This window comes from Corvus cornix, chromosome 2, assembly GCF_000738735.6.
Source record: "Corvus cornix cornix isolate S_Up_H32 chromosome 2, ASM73873v5, whole genome shotgun sequence".
In the NCBI taxonomy this organism is placed as follows: Eukaryota; Metazoa; Chordata; class Aves; order Passeriformes; family Corvidae; genus Corvus; species Corvus cornix.
In genome coordinates this window covers 26,939,621-26,958,606 of record NC_046333.1, presented here as the reverse complement: position 1 = coordinate 26,958,606, position 18,986 = coordinate 26,939,621, and the positions used below count along the sequence as shown (strand labels likewise).

Below are 18,986 nucleotides of genomic sequence, written 5' to 3'. Positions count from 1 at the left end.
ATTGAATTGATGGACTTCTCTGGTTCGATGAAAATAAAATCTCTGTAGTATCACACAGCGTCTTGTTTTAGCATAACTGCATTACTTCAAGGTTTTTACAGCAATGTTTTTGAAAGGAGAAAAGACCCACAACACTGCTACACGTTCACTCAGTGTTGTTGAAGGGAAGTTTAATAGTGCAAATAACATGAGGAAGGTATATCCATGTAGATCACAGCACCGGAAAAGGCCGTATCACCCCAGAGGGCTGCCTAACTTGCATAACCAGAAACAGAATTCGAATTGTATACATTAAAAAGAAGAACATAATCCAAAGAGCTGATAAAGGGAGTAGTAAGAAGGAAATTTATCGCTGCCCCTTAACTGAGGCACTTAAAGAAAGTCACTGTTGTAAATACTCTCCCTAGTGAAGGGAATCATGGCAGGAAGGCAGATACCTTATAAGGTGGGAAAACATTTCAGTATGAGGATATTAAAAGCCAAACAATGAGATCTGGCAATGTTTGCATTAAGGCATTACTTGCTGGGTAACTTTTTGGGGACTTGTGCAAGTTGAGGGGAACCCATCTGTCTCTCATGTTTTCCTCCATAATATGGCCACACTGAGGCCAAGAGAGGAAACATAGAATGGTTTGGGTTGGAAGGAATCTTAAGGATCATCTAGTTGCAACACCCCTGCTACAGGCAGACCTTCTCTGCTAGACCAGGTTGCTCAGGGCCCCCTCCAACCTGGTCTTAAAACCCTTCCATGGATAGAGCATCCACAGCTTCTCTGGGCAATCTGTTCCAGTGCTCCACCACCCTTACAGTAAAGAATTTTGTCCTAGTATCTGATCTCAGCTTACCCTCTTTCAGTTTAAAGGCACTCCCCCTTGTCGTGTCACTACAGTGTGAGGACAGTGTGTATCAGGACAAGATGCATTAGGAATTTCAGTTGCCACTCTACTGGGCTAAAAACTGCTCCTTTCTCACTGGACAAATTACAGCATATGGCAACCGCTTCAGGAAGAAATCACCCCTACTCCAATATTTTAAATGCTTAGCTCTGTATCCAAGCAAACGGTGCCAACCCATTTTCAGTGGTACGGCCAAACGCCAGCTCTTCCAACTGGCTATACACAAAAACTGGGAAGCTAAATGTGACTGGCAAGCTGCCTTTTGGAACCTGTAAAGCTTAAAATGTTTATATGTAACAAGATACCAGGCAATGCATTTGATATGTGTCAACACACAGGTTAAACAATGAAAAATCTTAACTATTCTAATCAAACACAATGTAATTTAAAACAATTTAAAACAATTTCATGCTGTGAAAGTGCATGGTGAATGTTTCACTCCATCATTCAGTTACGATTTCACTTGCACCCATCTTCTGCCTTTGTCTCCTCCTCACACCCTTGCAGGCCAACTCACAATGAAAGTTTAGCTCAGGTTTAGGCAGCTTTTCCCCTGTGACCTGGGCATACACCCCAGCAAGCACTATGTGGCCTTTATGGCATTCACTCCATGCTATGGCTCAGGGAGGATGCTTAGGTGCAAGAGGTGCCTATGATCCATTGCCACAGTGGGCACAAGGGCCTTGTGGGAGCAGCCGTTTCTTGGGCTGTCTGTGGGCAGCACAGCCAGGATCACACACTGGCCTGTGACCAGCTGTACTAGTTGAGGATGTGTGGGAGGGTGCTAAGGCTCAGCTTCTTCACTTCTAGGGAGCCCTGGAATTCAGGTGAGGTCCTCAGGTGAATTCCTCAGGTCCTTGCAGAACAGACTTGCAAAGGAATGTGGATGGTGGGTGAACCTGTTTTTAAGGGTGACGGCTGACTCATCCTTGACAAAGACAAATCCTATGCCCTTGTTGCTACACTTGGATTTACTGACCAGAAGACAGAAAGGGAGAAAGGGAGGAGTAACAGAGGAGTTAAATATACATCTCCCATAAAAATTAGCACTAGGTGGTATTTGCTCATCAGTTGGAAACTGGAAGGTACTTCTGCCCAGCCTGGGCCTGGATCCTCCTCTCACTCATGTCACCATTTCTTTTGGTTAGCTTCCTAGTGCCTGGACATATTTCTCCTGAAGCAAGAATTCTGGAAGGAAATGTGTCTAGTGCCTCTGAAAAGAAACCTTCACTCCCTTCTTTCCACCGTCCCAGTTCTGGTTTAACAGCTAAAGTCGTCTAGATGGTAAGAATCCAGTTCTGTACACACCTCAATAAAATAAACTGGTGATGTACTCCATCACCATCCCTAGGCATTGCCAATGCTGTGTTTGGTCTTTGCACATTTACACCTCTAAACAATTTTTCTCTGGCAACACAAAAGGAAAATTCCCAGCTGTCTAATTAACTTTCATTTTGCTAACAATTCTCATTCCACTCTTTTAGCTAATAGAGTACAATTGATTACTCCAATTCAGTGTTCAGTCACAATCATCTTGTCTACTTTGACTTTCTAATTGAATAATTTAATTTTGATTAGCACATTATTCTCTAATAAAAAATAAAGAGTGAACCCTCTAATGATTTAGCGACCTGGTTCATGTAGTGCAGAGCAATCTGACAGATTTATGTCAGGGTTTAACAGCTTTGAAATTGATACTGGGATGTTGCAACCAGAGTGGAGAGTCCAAACTACTGGAAGAGCCTTTCAGGATACCTTTTCCTGGGTTTTGTATCACTGCTGGATTTCAGAGGCCCATTTGAATCCTGCTACTTGCTTATTGTGGTTTGGACTGGTAAGGAGATTTAGATACTGCCATATTCTAGTACCTTCTCTGCTCTTCTTGCCTCTCCATTGTGGATGTTTGCTTCCTTCCTCTTGCAGTCTTTAAAATCTATACCCTGTAATCATGTATGTTGATTTTCACTGCAGATGGGAGGTGCCTTAGAGGGAATGGAAAGCGCTTATGAGCTGTTCTGTTTACAGCAGTGGCAGAAGGAAATGAATCATTTAGTGACCTATACTTTCGTTACTGATGGCCACTATAGCTACCTGAACATTTCTTCCAAAAATCAGGTAACCAAGCAACAACCCCCCTTTTCCTGTAAAAGACTGATAACTCTTAAAGAAGTGCTTACTAAAGAATCTGTAGCATTTTTGTCAAATTTATATATAATACCACTTAGTATCAGTAGTCTACACAGAACAATGGAAGTTTTTGCAGAGGTCCTTTATTTCATTACCCTGGCTCTTTTCTATGCCCTCTCTGGCAGCCACAACTTCACTATTCTGACGTCCTTCAGGCTCCTTTGACATATGTACATTACATTGAAAACTGGTGGGTTGTCCTTTGTGGTCTTTCATACTGTCCTGGCGACAGCGTCCAGAGGCCACACCATCTGCTCAGCAAAGAAACCAGCAAGACTGCAGACAGCTGACACATGGCCAGGACAAAGTCCCACATGTGAGCCTACAGACATGATTTATAGGCCAAAGAACATCCAAATGTGCTGGGAGGAAATGGCATGGAACATGAGGCTCTTAATAAGCGGCCTGAGCTGCAAAGGGTTGAATATTTTCCTTGTAAATGAGGGACTTTTAGGCATCAATCCAAAGTCCTTGGAAATCAATGGGAGTCCTTCCAGTGGAGCAGCAGACACTTCCAAATGGGAAGCTACTTGACTACAACAAAGAAGCTTGACTATGAAAAGGGTGTAGAAGCACTGTGGGACCTGTGCCACCAAGACTGAGAGGTGACTATTTTATTGGCTGATCATGCCGAAACACAAGTGGCCTCAAAGAACAGTTTATGCTTTCCCCAGAGAATCACTATTCAAAAGTATTCAATACTTTTGACTCCCTACCCTGTTATACTTGTTTTTTTGATTTATTGCATATTGCTCCTTGCCAGCCTTGCCAGTGCTTGCAAAACCAAGCGTGTTTTTTGGGCTAGGTCATCTGAATTGCTCAGTGGTGTTTCTGTCCCTGACACGGTGAATTTGTAAGCAAGCCTCAGGCAAGCATGGGCCCAAGCATGAATCATGGTGCAGGTGGCTATCACAGGCATGCCAGTAATTAAATCACAGCAGCAACACTAAACTGATGGCTGCTGGCAGAGGGAAGTTGCTGAGCTGGTGGGAAGATATGATTGGAACAGATCCACTGATACACTTCTATCTTCAGAAAATAGGGTGCTGTATTCACCTAAGATGGAGAAAACATGCCCAAGATACTCATGCCTGGTCTGCCTTTGGTCCTGAAGAAACTGACCTCACACCCTGGGCTCCTGAGCCCAACCCCACGTGGCAGTGAGAGGTATTCAGACTGGTCCTGCTGCAATAAATTTTGAGGCTAATTTCACAAGCATTTCTCTGGATATTTTTGTGAAAGAGAAAGATCCTTTTGCCATAGCTCATCTCTGGTTCTATTCAGCAACAATCTTTACAAATCTTTTAACTGTATGGATTTGCTATAGGAAGGATCTGATTGCTGGTACTTTTTCCTACTTAAATCCACAATACAAACACAGTATTCATGCTTCTTTCAATCCTGTCCACGGCCCTCAGTGATAAAAATCATCCCCATGATACATAGGAAAGATATTTAATGTGACTGAAAGCTAGGAAAGCAAACCTCAACATACATTACTGCACTGCTTCTAGGGAGTCTATCTTTTCAGAGCACAGTGTCACAGCCGGGAATGAAGAAACATATGAGATATCAGGCTGAGGTATCAGGCTATAAAAAAAATTAATGAATGACTTGAGTAAAGCAAGACCAGGATGTCAAATATGGATTCTTCTTTTGAAATCTATTTTGTCATCACCTCACTTCAGTAATGCTTTACTTGCTCATTAATTTATTCTGAAAACTATCAAAATACAAACCAGCAAACTCTGAAATAAACCTTTCAGAAAGACAAAAAAATCCCTTATTGTCTTTGGAAGATAAATATTCACAAGGCAGTCTGTTTCAATGCTTTTCAAATATAAGGAGTTCTTATAATTCTAGAGAAGACTGCTGTCAAAAGCTCCTGAGTTGATAGGAGCATAGTTACCTCTCCAGCGCTGTAGCTACGAAGTCGCTGCAGATGTTGCCGGTGAGTCAGGTGATTTGGGAGACGCCCATTCTGCAGCGGGATCCTGGGATCTATGAAGGTGGTAGCACGGCTGTTGTGGTCAACGAAGAAAGACTGAAACACAAAGGAACAATGGTGTCTTTTAATAAGAAGACTGCCAACATTGTGATGATATTGTGGGAAAACAGCAGGAAAACCACTGGCAATTTTATGGCAGAAATACCTTGGCTAAGTACAGTCCATGGAAGGTACCTGCAAATGACAGGACTGGCCTACTTGAAGCTAGAATAGCTCTTGGAAAACACCTGAAGCTGTGTAGGCCAAGATCATGTGCAATGGCCATGATGTAAACAAGACAGGAGAGAATACTATTATTGGGAAATGATGCTTTAACCTGGTGGTTCCAAAAGTCAGGCAGCAAAGTTCATTCAAGGTACAGACACTGAGTCAAATTTTGCAGTCACAACAGACCAACTCTGGCTCAAACTTTGCTGTCAGTCCAATGCTGCTTTGGCTTTGGCACAATATTCTACAGAAAGCTAGAAATGCTTTGAAATTTTGAAGCTTTTTTCCGCTTCTAAAATAACTCTGCTTGCTGTTTGCGTTGTTTAAACCAAACCTTCACTGACTTTGAGTCAAGATGAAAGGAACTTTTAATAATCACGTAGCCTCATGTGCTAAAACAAGTGATTACTTTAGTTGGCACTCTTACCTTGCCCTGCTGGTCAGTTTTTATCTCCCAGCCACGAGGAAGCTCCAGTCGGGTATCAGCAAACATGTTGATAAAATTTACCAGGTCTCTGTTGTGCTGATACCGCTCAAAATTACGAGCATCTCTACGAATCTTCAGAATCATATGCTTCAAGCAGGTACTGTTGGTGAAGACTCGATAGGCACTCTATGAGATGGGTAACAGAAGTGAAGAAAACCAGTTCTGATGTCAAAACATATTTGGTTATTTCATGGGACATATGCCCAAAGAACTGAAACAAGTCCTGTTAGAATCAAGAAACACGTCCATCTCATTGTTTTGATTTGAATGACTACTTTACATGCACATGTAGAATTAAGAAATACAATCTGGAAAGTGAAACATCCCACACATTATCTGCAGTTAGCTTGTGCAAGAACTGCCTTTCTAATGCACTTCAAAAAGATGGTCAGCTGAAACATCACCCTCTCAAGGTGCATGAAGTTGTGCCCCTTTCATTGCTTTTATTGGTCAACAGAAACCTGGGCAGTGTCAGAGAGATGCAAAGACAGCTGTGAACACATATTTATGCTATAATTGAAATCAAGATGCATGTGATAGGAGCCATGAACTTAAGAGGACCCCAGTGCAGATGTCTCCATGTGAGCTTGATACTTTTTTTATGGTGACTATACAGCCACAGGACAGAAACAGACACTTTTAATTGTCTATTTTTGGAAGATGTGAATTGTTTCCTGGAACTGAGTATTTGTTTCTGCGATGACTACAAAGCCTGTCAGATGGAGACATTTCCACGAGTTAAATGAATGCCACCCCTCAGGCAGCAAGCTGTATCTCACAATGGGCATTAAATACACCTCTTAGGGGAATGTGGCCTGATGCAGTTCAAGGGAGTGAACTGATCTGATTGCAGAATAGGGGCCCATTGAACTGTATTTGTTGTTACCATGTGTTCAATGATAGAGCACCACAAAATAATACTTGAGCTGACAACACAAAGGCCGATCCACAGGCTAGTCTTGGAGTCTTTCACTTCAGGGAACAAACTCCTCAAGACAGAGTAGGAAACTTCACAAAAATCTCCTGAGCCTTTCACTAGAGAGAAAATGAGTGCCTTGGTTTGCTGGTCAGCCCAAAGTATTGAGTCACTCATTAGAGTAATAAAGGATCACTGGAGGACTCCTGTCTCCAGTGAAGTGAGTTCGATTGTGCAGACCTGGAATATGTCCAGAGAATCTGACCCAACAGCTTTGAATTCTCAATTTCTGTGTACATTTATTGCATTTTAACCACTATAATGCAATAAAACATCTACAGGTATTATCTTTATTATGTAAGGATTTACTGTGGTGGCACCCCTGAGAACACTCCCTGTGGCACAGGGTCCCTAATTATGGCAAGGGTTGCTAAATGTTATGAAATCACAGAGATATGATCTCTGCCCTGAAGATATGACCTGCTTATAACCCGGGAAAGCTCTGTGGTCACAGATATTTAAGATCCCAGCCTACTACATAACAAAAGTTGTATTTTGATCTAATGTATGATCAATGACTGTCTTGAATATCTCTAAGCTGCATTAGGCAAACAAGGAGTGTTATGTAGTTTTATCTTTTTATGGAAATAAAGTAACTGAAAAATTAGAGCTTTTCCCTTTTAATTCTAACTGCTGGATAATATTTTCCAATTCCAACTTCACTGGCATAATTAATAGCTTGAAATTTTAACAGGGGCTTGTATTGTAAAATACTGTATTGTAAAATATTACACTCGTGTTAAGGTAAAAGTTACGTGGGCCATATTCCTGTACAAGTGGTATCTGTATGACAATTTGACAGATATTTCAACAGATTATTCTGGTTCTCACATTAGAGACAAGTTTTTAAGATAAAATCGAAGGCCTCTTTTTCCTTTTTTTTAATTTCAGTGAGTAATAAAATTGGGATTTAGTCTCTTGTGAGTTGTTCTTTACACAACTATGGAATCAGTTGCTCATTTTTCCAACAACTACGCTGGTCAAAAATTATATTGCTCCCAGCTATAAATCATGATATATCACCCTGCCAATGGAAGAAATTATCTGCACTCCATAACCTAGTTCAGGGAATGTCAGATGAGTTAATACATCCCTTCCTCGGTAGGATCTCATGGGTGATAATCTCTGGCAGATGCTTGGAGATGGACGGCTGGCTTCAATCCATGAAGTGCCACAGCCAAAACCTGATGTCTGCAGTTAGCTAAAAGGCTGTGCTGGGGCAACTCTCAAACTGTTTTACTTTCTTTTCCTTTGGTAAAGAAAGGTCCCTGCTACCCCGAAATGGATGACTTTCCAAATATTCAGAAGCCATGTGTAGATGCCTTGTTGAACTACATTCCAGATATGGCAAACTAGGACTGCATCTCCTTGTGGGACTTCCCATCTGCTTTGTCCTGATACTACATTTTTTCCACTCCACACCAGGTATGCATTAATATGTGTGGTATTACTGCACTAATGGAAAAAAAAGTTACTTGAATTTTGAAAATTTGTTTTGATTTGTGTTTTTCCAAAATAGCTACAGTAAAACTCAAGTTAGTATTTCTTTCACTCAGCTATGCCTGCCCCCTTTTTGGGAATGCAAATTGCAAGAGTTAATTTTTTTCCCTCTATTTCCCTGAGACTTGGTGGTATCTGAGTAAGATTTCTCAGGATGTTGGATCAAAAGGGAACAACTTCACTCCCTGCAGCAACAGACAGTAGAATTGACCAAGCTGAAACCAAGGGTTCCTGCTTCTTCTGGGAGGATAACACTAATGAGGTCCTCTGCACCATGGAATCTCTTATGTGAGGCAGAATCCCAGCAAGAGCCTCCTTGGAGCAGCCCGGCTGTAGTGTCCCCAGCCTGGTCTGTTGCTCAGAAAGGACAACTGAGCCCCAAGGCACACAATTCAGATTCACTGTGCATTCTCCCTGAAGCTCTGGGACTCAAAATTATCAGTAGTGCGAGAGAGCAAATCATAATTACTCACATAGTTTGCATGCAGCACAGTGAAGAACTCAGGATTGGTGATGAACTTCACAGCTGGAGACTGCAGCAACAAGGTGATTTTTTGAGAATTCACAGGAGAAAGGGAACCTTCCCTCCTAATCTCTGGACAAAAAAACAACCCACAGAATCTTATTAATGTAGTGGCAAGCACAGACTATTATTTAACCTTTCAGAAACAGCTGCAAAAGTGATAATATAAAAAAGTCACCACCTGCCCAATGCACCTACCTTGGCATTCCCAAGACAAGCCTGCTGGCAAACTGACGGATGTCCTTATGGTTAGTGGTGCAGTATTTACCACAGCAGGGCATGAGCTGGATGGTTTCCTGAACTGTAGCTTATGAAACTCTTTGTCAAGTCTGCTGCTGTCCCTAAATATGTGACCACAGCACATCACCAGCTGATGGTTTGGTTCAGTCACCCACGTCCATTCTGGTTCGCCCCACTGCTGATTTTAGAGAAATCCAATCTCCCGATCCAGCATTGCCCTGTATTTTACTTGCATTGTTTTTGACAAGTCTGAGGTTTTCGGGACTTGTATGGTAAAGAAAACAAAACCAGACACAATTGGATTATTTTTAATCTGTATCACTTAATGAAGCACAGGAGCAGAACTGAGCATTGAGAATGTAACTCTGTAGAGGTAGAAACTCCTGATATTCTATAGCTACCAGAAAATTCTTCCTATCATGGAATTATGGCTTGGATGTTCTGGCACTTTCAAATAAAGCCAAATTTTATTTGCAATCCATGAAAATTGGATGCAAACATCATCAAGAGAATAAATGCAGTTTCCCATTTTTTTCTTATCAATTAAAACTTCTTTTTTCTTCCTGCTGCACACATCATATTATTTTGTCCATTTAAAACTGCAGACTGGATCAATTGCTGGAGTTAAATTGATTTATACTGGCTCAGAACCTGGATTAATGTGCCTAAATTGTATTCCTTCTGACATTTTTCATTTAAATTAAAAGACAAATAACAAATGTATAATACTGCAGCTTTTTCTTTCCCTGATGTGTTTACACCATCACTGACCTTCTAATCCTTGGCATTTAATACAATATTATGTTTTCTTCTAAAAGAAAAGCAATTATCTGTAGCAAAAACCATTTCCTAATAACTTATGATAACATTTATCACACTCATTAGCTCCTTGGGTTTAAAACAAAGGAGTGCATGTTAAATAACAAACTGAACTAAATACTTAGTGTTGGCAACTCCTACTAAATTACTATTTTATTATGTTGTCTAAGATACTAAACGATTATACATATTACAAGTAATGGCTACATTACTTATAAATACTAATAATACAATGTGTACCTCATTTCCACTTCTCTAGCACAGAGAACTGAGATCTCCTTATATGATACACTGTAGGTAAAAGTCTCCCTTTAATTGCAATACAAAGATGGCTAGGAAACTTTGAGCATCAAATGTTAAACATCCTTGGCCAAAATTGATTTTCAAGCTAAAAACACCTAATGGATCAGGAAAACAAACAAAACTGAATATTTTCCTAAACTTGTTAAAAAAAGGTTATTATTTCTCTCTGTAACTTTTCCTATTAACCTTGGAAAACTAAGAAAATTCAAGCAGATATTGTGTTGGTTCTTTCCCATTACCAATGCTGTTTACAGAGGGACGGCAAAAGGATAGCAAGAAGTTGGATTTACTCATGGTAGACAATACAGAACACAAAGGTGGAGGTAAGAGTGATCCAAAGGAAGAGAACCGGTTAGTCATTTTGCTGGTGCTAACAAAGAAGGGAGTTATTTTTGCATGGCCTCAAGTTGCATAGTGGGCACTAGACTGATTGCTGATACTTCTACCTGAAACAAACACTTAAGACTATGGTTTCCCAAATGTTTTGAGAAAATATGAGTGTGACTACCACCAAAAAGAGTAGAAGAGACCCCTGCCATCCCATCCTGCCTTGGGTACACATTTTCCTCTTTTGCTTTGTAGTGACACTCATTCTTGTCTCCTCATCTAACAAGCCAGATGTAAGATCCAATCTGGCTGTAAATTACAAGGACAAGAAGCCAGGCTATTTTTCAGGCAGGTCAGTTCTCCACTCTGGTACGGGGTCCTGTCACATAAATTAGTGGTGAGCAAAAAGACAGCTGTGCCTTCTTTGGTCACAGCCCACACTTAGGTCAGCTCACAGCTATCGCAAAACTGCAGCTTTACAAAACACAAGTATTTCATACATGATGCCAGGGCCACAGCAGGTGCAATCACATGGGCAGTTGTGGCAGCGCACAAGCCAGGCCTGGAGAGAATAAAGTGCAAATGCCCCGAGCTAAAAACCACACAGCAACAAAAATAACGCAGCACCAGTTTTGCAACTACGTAGGTGAACAGTATTCACCCTAGTAGTTGCAAAATGCCTTTCCCATTTTAATTTCAAATGGCCCTTTACTAAGGTAAAAATGCTTCGTCTGTCTTAGTAGTTGTTAAAAAAGGACTGATACTGTTCTATCAAGTACCTGTAGCTTCACATCTAAAAACTGTATCTTCAGGTCTAATTATCTTTTTATTTTTTAATTAAGTTTTGCAACCTGGTATAGTAAAATTCCAGTCTCCCCTGGAAATGCCGATTTCCCCAGAACTGAATGGCACTGAACATACCACTCAGAAGCTTTGCTTCCCCATACCTGGGCTTGGCTGGGAAGGCTCTGCCTCAGAGTCACTTCCTCCTCCAGTGGGAACTCTCTCCACCCTGTTGTTTACCACAGCATCATCTTCAGTCCTCTCTGTTGCAATGGTTCGCTGGATGTTTTGGTACCTAGATACATTCATAGGAAGGAAAAACAAGCTTTAGTTAACAGAGGAGCTTTCTGTTGCTTTCTGCCTTAAGAATCAGCACTGTTTCTGAATGATTCCAATATTTCTATCTTCAGTGTACAGCAGAGTAAGAGCACAGATGAGGAACAAATAGTCTGGAGTGTTCTGAATTCACACGACAGAAATCAAATTCTCCTTAACTTGTTCACTTATAGTGACAGATGAATTGGTGAACATGTTTTCTCTGGTTCTACTGGCAAACTATGAATATGTCTTACATGTATTATAAATGAATTTTATACAGAAAGAAAGAAAAGAAAAAGAAAGCATAAGGAGAAAGAAAGAACAGAAAGAGAAACAAAAGCAAAGCTAGAAAACAGACTCTCTTAATTATTTTAATTATTTTTTATTCCATCCCAGTATTTTCAATCCTTATTTCTTCATAGCATTTCCATGTGTATTTGAAACAGGATGGCTTTATTGCCTTTTAATCTCATCCAGCATTGTTTGTCTTTAATTTTTCTGATTTACACTCTTTTCTTTCCTCAGTTCAAGCTCCAACTTACAAATTTTGCTTACTTTCTCTCTATTTGTTAATGCATACTATATTCTAAATTAGAAGTTAGTAATGAGTTAGTTCCTCAAAGTGACACAGGATCATTAAAGAGAAGAGTTAGGGTTTGGCTTTTTGATGTCTCAAAACACATCATCTCCACTAGCTCACTGCAACCTAATCTTAGGCAAAATGGCTGGAGATAATTAAGAAAAATAATTGAAGCTTTAATAGATTTATGCTAAACTTTCACAAAGTTATGTGTCCCCCTCCAATACTCAAAGTCATTTGAAGCTACATTTAGTGTGTATTTTGATAGTTTAAGAAAACATCCATCTTTACACGGAAATTCTGATAGCAGATTTTGCAACAGCATGAATTTACTGCAGTTTTAAACCCTCTGTTTTAGACCTACATTTTACAGCTTTATTCACTTGTCAGCAGGCAACTGAATGAATTTTCCATTCCAGTATTGGAGCAGTTTTACAATACCCACATGCAATAGAAAGGAAAAAAAACCCCAACCACAACCCCCCCCCAGTTCATATAATCAAGGGATATAAGCACACATATAGAAAAACCCTGCACCTTCAATTTAATTAGATGGTAGAAAATCCCCACTGGCAAACCTCAAAGAGCAACACCACCTGTATGCCAACAAAAGGCTACGCATTTCTTCTGCGTCTCAATACTATAAAATCACCTTATATCAATACCAAAAAATGCCAAAGTAATTGGAGAAAACATTGAAAATGAAAAAGTTATGGGAATTCCTCTGCAAATTTCAGTCTCCTTTCAAAGTGATTTGTCAAAGAAATGGAGGTTAAGACATACCACGCTGTGGCTGACCTAACTATGATGGTTATAATTTCTTACGTTATTATCTTTCAAACTAGTGCATAGACAAATTTAGACATACCTATGCTGCAAAGTATCCTTTCAACAGAGCTTGAACAACAAGGGCTGTTATCTGCTTGGCCAACAAGTAAGCAAGCCAGGTAGTGCTGCAGAAAATGAGCAAGCACCTTTAAAATTAAAGTATGGATGGCTCTTTGGTGTTTGCCCAACACTTGGATTCCAGTTTAGCATTCCCTGTATCCTCGAGTGGCTTGTACAGCTAAAAGGAAGCCACAGAAGGAAAGCAGGACTAGGTTTAATCACAGCTATGGGTTTTTTTTCAAGCTGAATTTCCAAAGCTTTGTGGTTTTGGCTGGGCTGGAAATACCAAGGTTCCTTGTAATATTTTGGTCTTTCCATTCCCTTCCACAAATTAAATCAGGAAGAAAAAAAAAAAGTAAATTTGTTTAAAAAGAAAAGTCACCAAGCTTTTTCAAACTGTGGAGTGATGTTGAGTTCAAATTTTGTTTGAGGTTAGAGCAAAAGTTCAGGCTGCTGCTAATTCTATCAGCAAGGTCTATGTTTGCTGTTGCCTCACCTAAAATGATTCTCAGGTGTGTTTGCTGAAAAACGTTTCAAATCATGAAGTTTGAAACAAAAGAGTATTTCTAAAATGAGTGCTTAAAACAAGGTCCAGTGCTCCACAGTGTTGATAATAACTAATGAAAAGTAGCTTTCCTGACATTCCTGAAATGTGGAGACATGAAATATCTGAAATTAGACTTAGGACTACAATCATTTTAAAAAATGTAACAGCCAGGTTAAAACTACAGAAATTACCTGCCACTGGGCAAATGCTCAGGAGATTCTATATGAATCCCCTTTACTAGAACTGTAGGAAATGTTCCAAACTTGGTAACAATAGGAGACCTTTGTATTCAACTTCTCGAATGAACAGAGCTCCTTGGAAAAGAGTAGAAAATCACCAGCTTTTTTCCTTAGTCCCAAGAAGCCATGACATTTCATGTTTAATAAACTGCAAAGTCTCCAATGGAACTCGCACATGTAGAGATCTGCCACTGCTGAAAACCCTCCATACTTCTCCCTTTGTAATTGGATACATGAATACTAAAAATTGAGGGATTAAAAGAATATCAATCTTATCAACTCTCAATTCCCAACCCAAACCAGTGATAATCAAGTCATAACCAAGACAGACAGGCAGCCTATATGAAAACATTGAATAATATGAGGGAAGGAGGTCACAAAGACAATGCCTACCCTTCAGTTTCTGCTGCAATAGCTAGTTTAATGGTTAACTTGCATTAACTAACAGAATGGTAACTCACTCTTTATAAGAACTTATTCCTTTCATGGCTGTGCTGCATTTACATGAGTTCAACCTCCAAAAAAATGGAAGAAAAAACACAAAACCTCATGTATGTCCACAGCAGCTTTCTGGTTTCTGTGGCAGATAACCTGTTTAAGTGGCAGCCAAGTAGTCTGGGATTTGATATGGCTAAAATCCCTCTTAGAGACCAGTGCTAAATGGCAGAGAAGTCATGTAAATCCCTTGAAAGAATCAACATTAAACATTCACTTTCTTTAGTGGTTTTTTTTTTTTTTTGTTTGTTTGTTTATATTAACATGGCAGCTTGAGACTATATGAGCAAAGCTATAATGAAAACAAATACCGAGCAGGTTCTCTCACTTCGGCAAGACATAACAGATGTTATAAAATACTACTCAAAATAATTAATTTTGGTAAAGAAAGGATTATTCCTCAAGAGCGTGTTGATGGTGTCAGTTTAAGTTGGCCGAGTTCTCCCAGACTGTCTCATTCAGGGCACAGCAGCTCCCAAACTAATCAAAGTACTCTGAAAACAGCACTTCAAAACTCTGCATCCTTCTCTCAGTTGCAGATCTTTCTCTTAGCACAGGAAAAAAGGTCAAAACGCTTTTGTGGCATTTTACATGCTATAATTAAAATATAATTTCAGTCTTCCTTATCCTTTTCTAGAAATGGCATCATTATAGTAAGCAGGGAATTAAAAAAAAAAACAACCCAAACCCTCTTTTTAAGCAAAAAAAGGAAGACTTTTGACCAATTGTTTATTTTTTTTCTTTCCTCTTAGATTCAGTCGAAAAAGCAAGCACAAGAAGAAAATGATAAACAAATCTATGTGCGGACTAGTCAAACAAAGCAAAAATATAAGCGACATTAAGAGGTATCTCAGCGAGCCCAGAATGAACTGACAGATTTACAGGGCCCAGTGCAACACTAAGCAGACCTGTCCACCTCTAGAAATGTGCTCAGTCCTATTAGAGCAGGGTTCTGCCCTGGAAAAGGAGACAGACCTTTCAACAGGCCTAAATAGCTTGGGTAGAAACATCACATGGATATGGCAACAATTCCAGTAGCAGTCAGGCCCAAAAACGCTGCAGCACAGCACTAAGTGCCGACCCATCAGTGCCACTCCTACAGTTAAATAGCAAAAGTGACTCCATGTTTTGGAAGAATGCTCACTTCCTTTCTGGTAGTTATTTCAGAAAAGTTTTCCAAAAGCCTCCTCTTGCTGTTAGAAATGTTTTGCACCATCATTCACCCAACAGCACTTCTCTTGTGGGCGGGTTTGAGCTGCACACACCCACAGCAGGCACACCAGCTGGCTAGAAGAGAGCTACAGGAGGGACAAGAACCTGGACAAGGTGGGAGTCAATGTGGTGCACCGGAGAAGGAAGGGAGCTACTGGAGCAGTGTGGCAAAAGGAGAGCACGGATCTCAAGGTGCAAATGCTCACCGGCGGTTCAGCTGCTCCATTTGCTGGATGGAGCCAGACCTGTGGATCCCGTCCGGTGTTGCTGCAGCCGTGGGGCGCTGCCACGTGGTGGTGCGGTTGACATGATCCACGTAGAACACTCTCCCATGGCTGTCTATCCGAGCTTCCCAATCTAGGGTTGGAAAAAAAGGAAGGGGTGATGCTGTCAGTGTGGTGCCTTCCAGAAAACCTGCATGAGGGAGATATATACAGACACACATACATACACAGACAGGGTATATACACACAGGAGATACTATAGCCTACATGCAATATATATCACGTGTATATATTCAAAGTACACATTCAAGTGTGTATATATATATTATTTGCTTGTCTATATATACATATATACAGTATATGCATATACAGAAACATTTCATACACAGCACACAGTTAGGCCATGGAATTCACTACCACAGCCCATGAAGAACTAGTGACATAGAGGGACTACATTTTTAAAAGGATGAGGTGATTTTTCAATTAGTGATACTGCTTGGCTGGATTCACTGCAGGTAGGAGCAGCCACAAAGAACCGACCCTTACAAGAAGATTACACCTGAGCTAATATGGCAAATCCCATGTTTTCTTTTTTTATTATGTTTCAGAACAAACATGTTTCATTTCTCTCCTTTTTGCAAAGTGGCTTCAAAGGACACCATACAGCAATTAAAGGCTTCACTGAAAACTGATTACAGACTCTTTGGACATACCTTAGAAACCTCTCTAAACAGAGCATTGCTCTCATGAACGCAAACTAGATGGAGAATTTGCAGAATATTGAGCCTTCCATCATTATTGTGTCCTGCTACTATTTATGTTGTCTCATGATTGAAAAGTAAAAATTATTTGGTATATGATGGCTTGTGGAAAATGGTAATGTTGATAAAAAAAGCATTTGGAACAGACAAAATTCAGAAGTGAGTTAGCTACCAAAGCCAAGTATCAAACTGGTTGGAATGCATGGAGAAGTGGAATAAATTAGGCTTGCTAGTTTCATATTCCTACATGACCCATCAGCTGATGACATATCTATGTAAATACATGCACATACTTTCTACACAAGTTTAGATGCAAACCTCACTCGCATTCACACACAAATGTACATATGATGATTACCTTCGAGGGCAAACACTTCCTCATATTCCCATATTCTTACTATGATACCATCTTCCCTGACGAGTTACTCCTCCTATGGTTTTCCATAATCAAATTCAGGATCAGCTGAATTTCATACTTTATGTATTTCATTTCCTATTCTCTAAGAGTAGGACTGAAGTTCCTACTGTATCTGGAAACCTACCCTTCACGACCAATTCCCATCTCCTGAATGCTGGACCTGGCTAAACCCACTTCCCATATTTGATTGCAGACAAGTGTAGGCTGTCTGAAGTCCATGGCTAGCTGCCCCTGACAGCTGAATCCCACAAACCTTAAAAGATGGGCACTGGGAGTCCTTGGAGAAATCTTCCATAAGACTCCAGGACAAGAAGAGCCATAAGCACACGCATTACTTCTTTCAAAGCTGACTGCAAGTACCACAGTCCTTAAAGACACAAACCCTACAGTCACACCATGGGTACACATGCAGCATCTCTCACTGTGAATATCACTACATAATTTAATGAGAGGACTCTCTCTTCCTCCACTAGGTAAAGTTTCCCAAGGACGTGGTAGCTGTTACAAGAACAAGATCACAGCTTTGTAAAAACCATGTCTAAAACGTAAGACAGTGAAAAAAAGCACAAGTACAACATATGCACATTGAGATAAATCAGACTGACGCGTAAGGCAGGTTGAAGGCCGGAGCCTTGCTGAGCACGCTGGCACTGGTGGCAGGTGTGCCACTGTGGGTGGGGAATGGCCCTTCTGGAGCTATGCATTATCTGCAATATCCTCAAGGAAATAACCTTGGCCAGATCAAAGGTAAGATGATCCAGCTCAATATCATGAAGATCTTCATTTTCCTTGCTGTTTTCTGGCAAAGGATGAAGTCTAGCCCTCACTCCACACTATTGTTGTACCTCATAACAAGTTGAGAATGGTTGACGGAGAATTAGAAGCTGGTAGGCAGTGCTGTAGAACTACACTCTAGACAGCCTACAGAAGACACCAACTGGTCATATTGGTCTAAAGCCTGCTGATGGACACTTAGCAAGAATAAATATATCCAATTACACAGTCAAACAAGGTTTTATAATCCAGCCCTGTGCACTACCAGCTGTACACGCTATTATGCACTGTCTAATTAAATACGACTTAGAGTTCCTAAGCTTCTAAGCATGATATTTGGAAACCTAGGAGTAAGGAAGCTTGTTCAGAACTTGGAGATCACAGTGAAAACATCAGGTCAGACTGGATTACGACTTCAGGAAGGCTGTCTCTGTCAGATGTGTCAGACATACAGCAGCAGTATGTACAGATGTGAACGACACCTGTCAGTGAGTGCTGCTTTATTCACTGCTTTACGGGTATGTCCACCTGACACCACGGGCTGACACTGGCATGCTAAAATATTAGGAACTGTGTATCTCATGCTCCTTGCAATAGCATTTCTAGTCAGCTGAGTAACTCTTCTTTTGGTTAGGGAAGGCTGTCAAAGGGTGGCAGGTACAACTCTGTCGTACGCAGGTAGCGGGTGTACTTTCTACCTTCCCATAAGACAACCTGTAAGTCACACAAGTCACTGAAACTGCCTGAATATGATACCAGATTTATGGACAGATGGATGGATACCTGCACAGTGCGACAAACAGACTGACAGGTGAACAGACAGGCAGAACTCTGCTTCCAAGCTGTGCTCAAGTCCCTTCATGTTACTTCAGGGGCAAAGGTGATCTAAGAAGCAGCCAGGTTTCCTCAGGGTCTTTTGTTAACTTTTCCAGGTAAAATAAGACTGTGACTACTACAAAGACTAACCTCTATCTAACCTTCACAGTAAGAGCATGCTAGAGCATGGGCTACGGATGTGACAGTACTGGTTCTGTTCTCCAGTGATCCCCCTCCATCAGCCAAGTCATATTTCACAGCAGCCTCTGAAACTGCTCTGATTTATATCAGCAGATGCAACTTTTTTTGGCAGGACCATCAGGGGAAAGAAAATACATTGCCTTTTCCTTTCCAAGCTCAGCCACACCTTCAGCTGAGAGCAGCTCTGAACCGGGCACACGTATTTTTCTTGGCTTCAGTTCTGCAGGGTTTCCAAACACAGGCATAATAAGGGGTGA

At 40.6% G+C, this 18,986-nt stretch overlaps 1 protein-coding gene across 6 annotated transcripts in view; it reads right to left on the bottom strand.

Moving 5' to 3' along the window:
* Positions 1-18,986, bottom strand: part of HECW1 (HECT, C2 and WW domain containing E3 ubiquitin protein ligase 1) — a 264,830-nt gene that overhangs the window by 50,572 nt on the left and 195,272 nt on the right. For all 6 annotated transcript variants that reach the window (XM_039548885.1, XM_039548883.1, XM_039548881.1 and 3 more), the window contains 5 exons: positions 15,742-15,892; positions 11,421-11,551; positions 8,735-8,856; positions 5,726-5,911; positions 4,993-5,127 (listed from right to left, as the gene is read on the bottom strand). In XM_039548885.1, the coding sequence (XP_039404819.1) occupies positions 4,993-5,127; positions 5,726-5,911; positions 8,735-8,856; positions 11,421-11,551; positions 15,742-15,892 (725 nt within the window). The remainder of the gene's footprint in view (positions 1-4,992; positions 5,128-5,725; positions 5,912-8,734; positions 8,857-11,420; positions 11,552-15,741; positions 15,893-18,986) is intronic.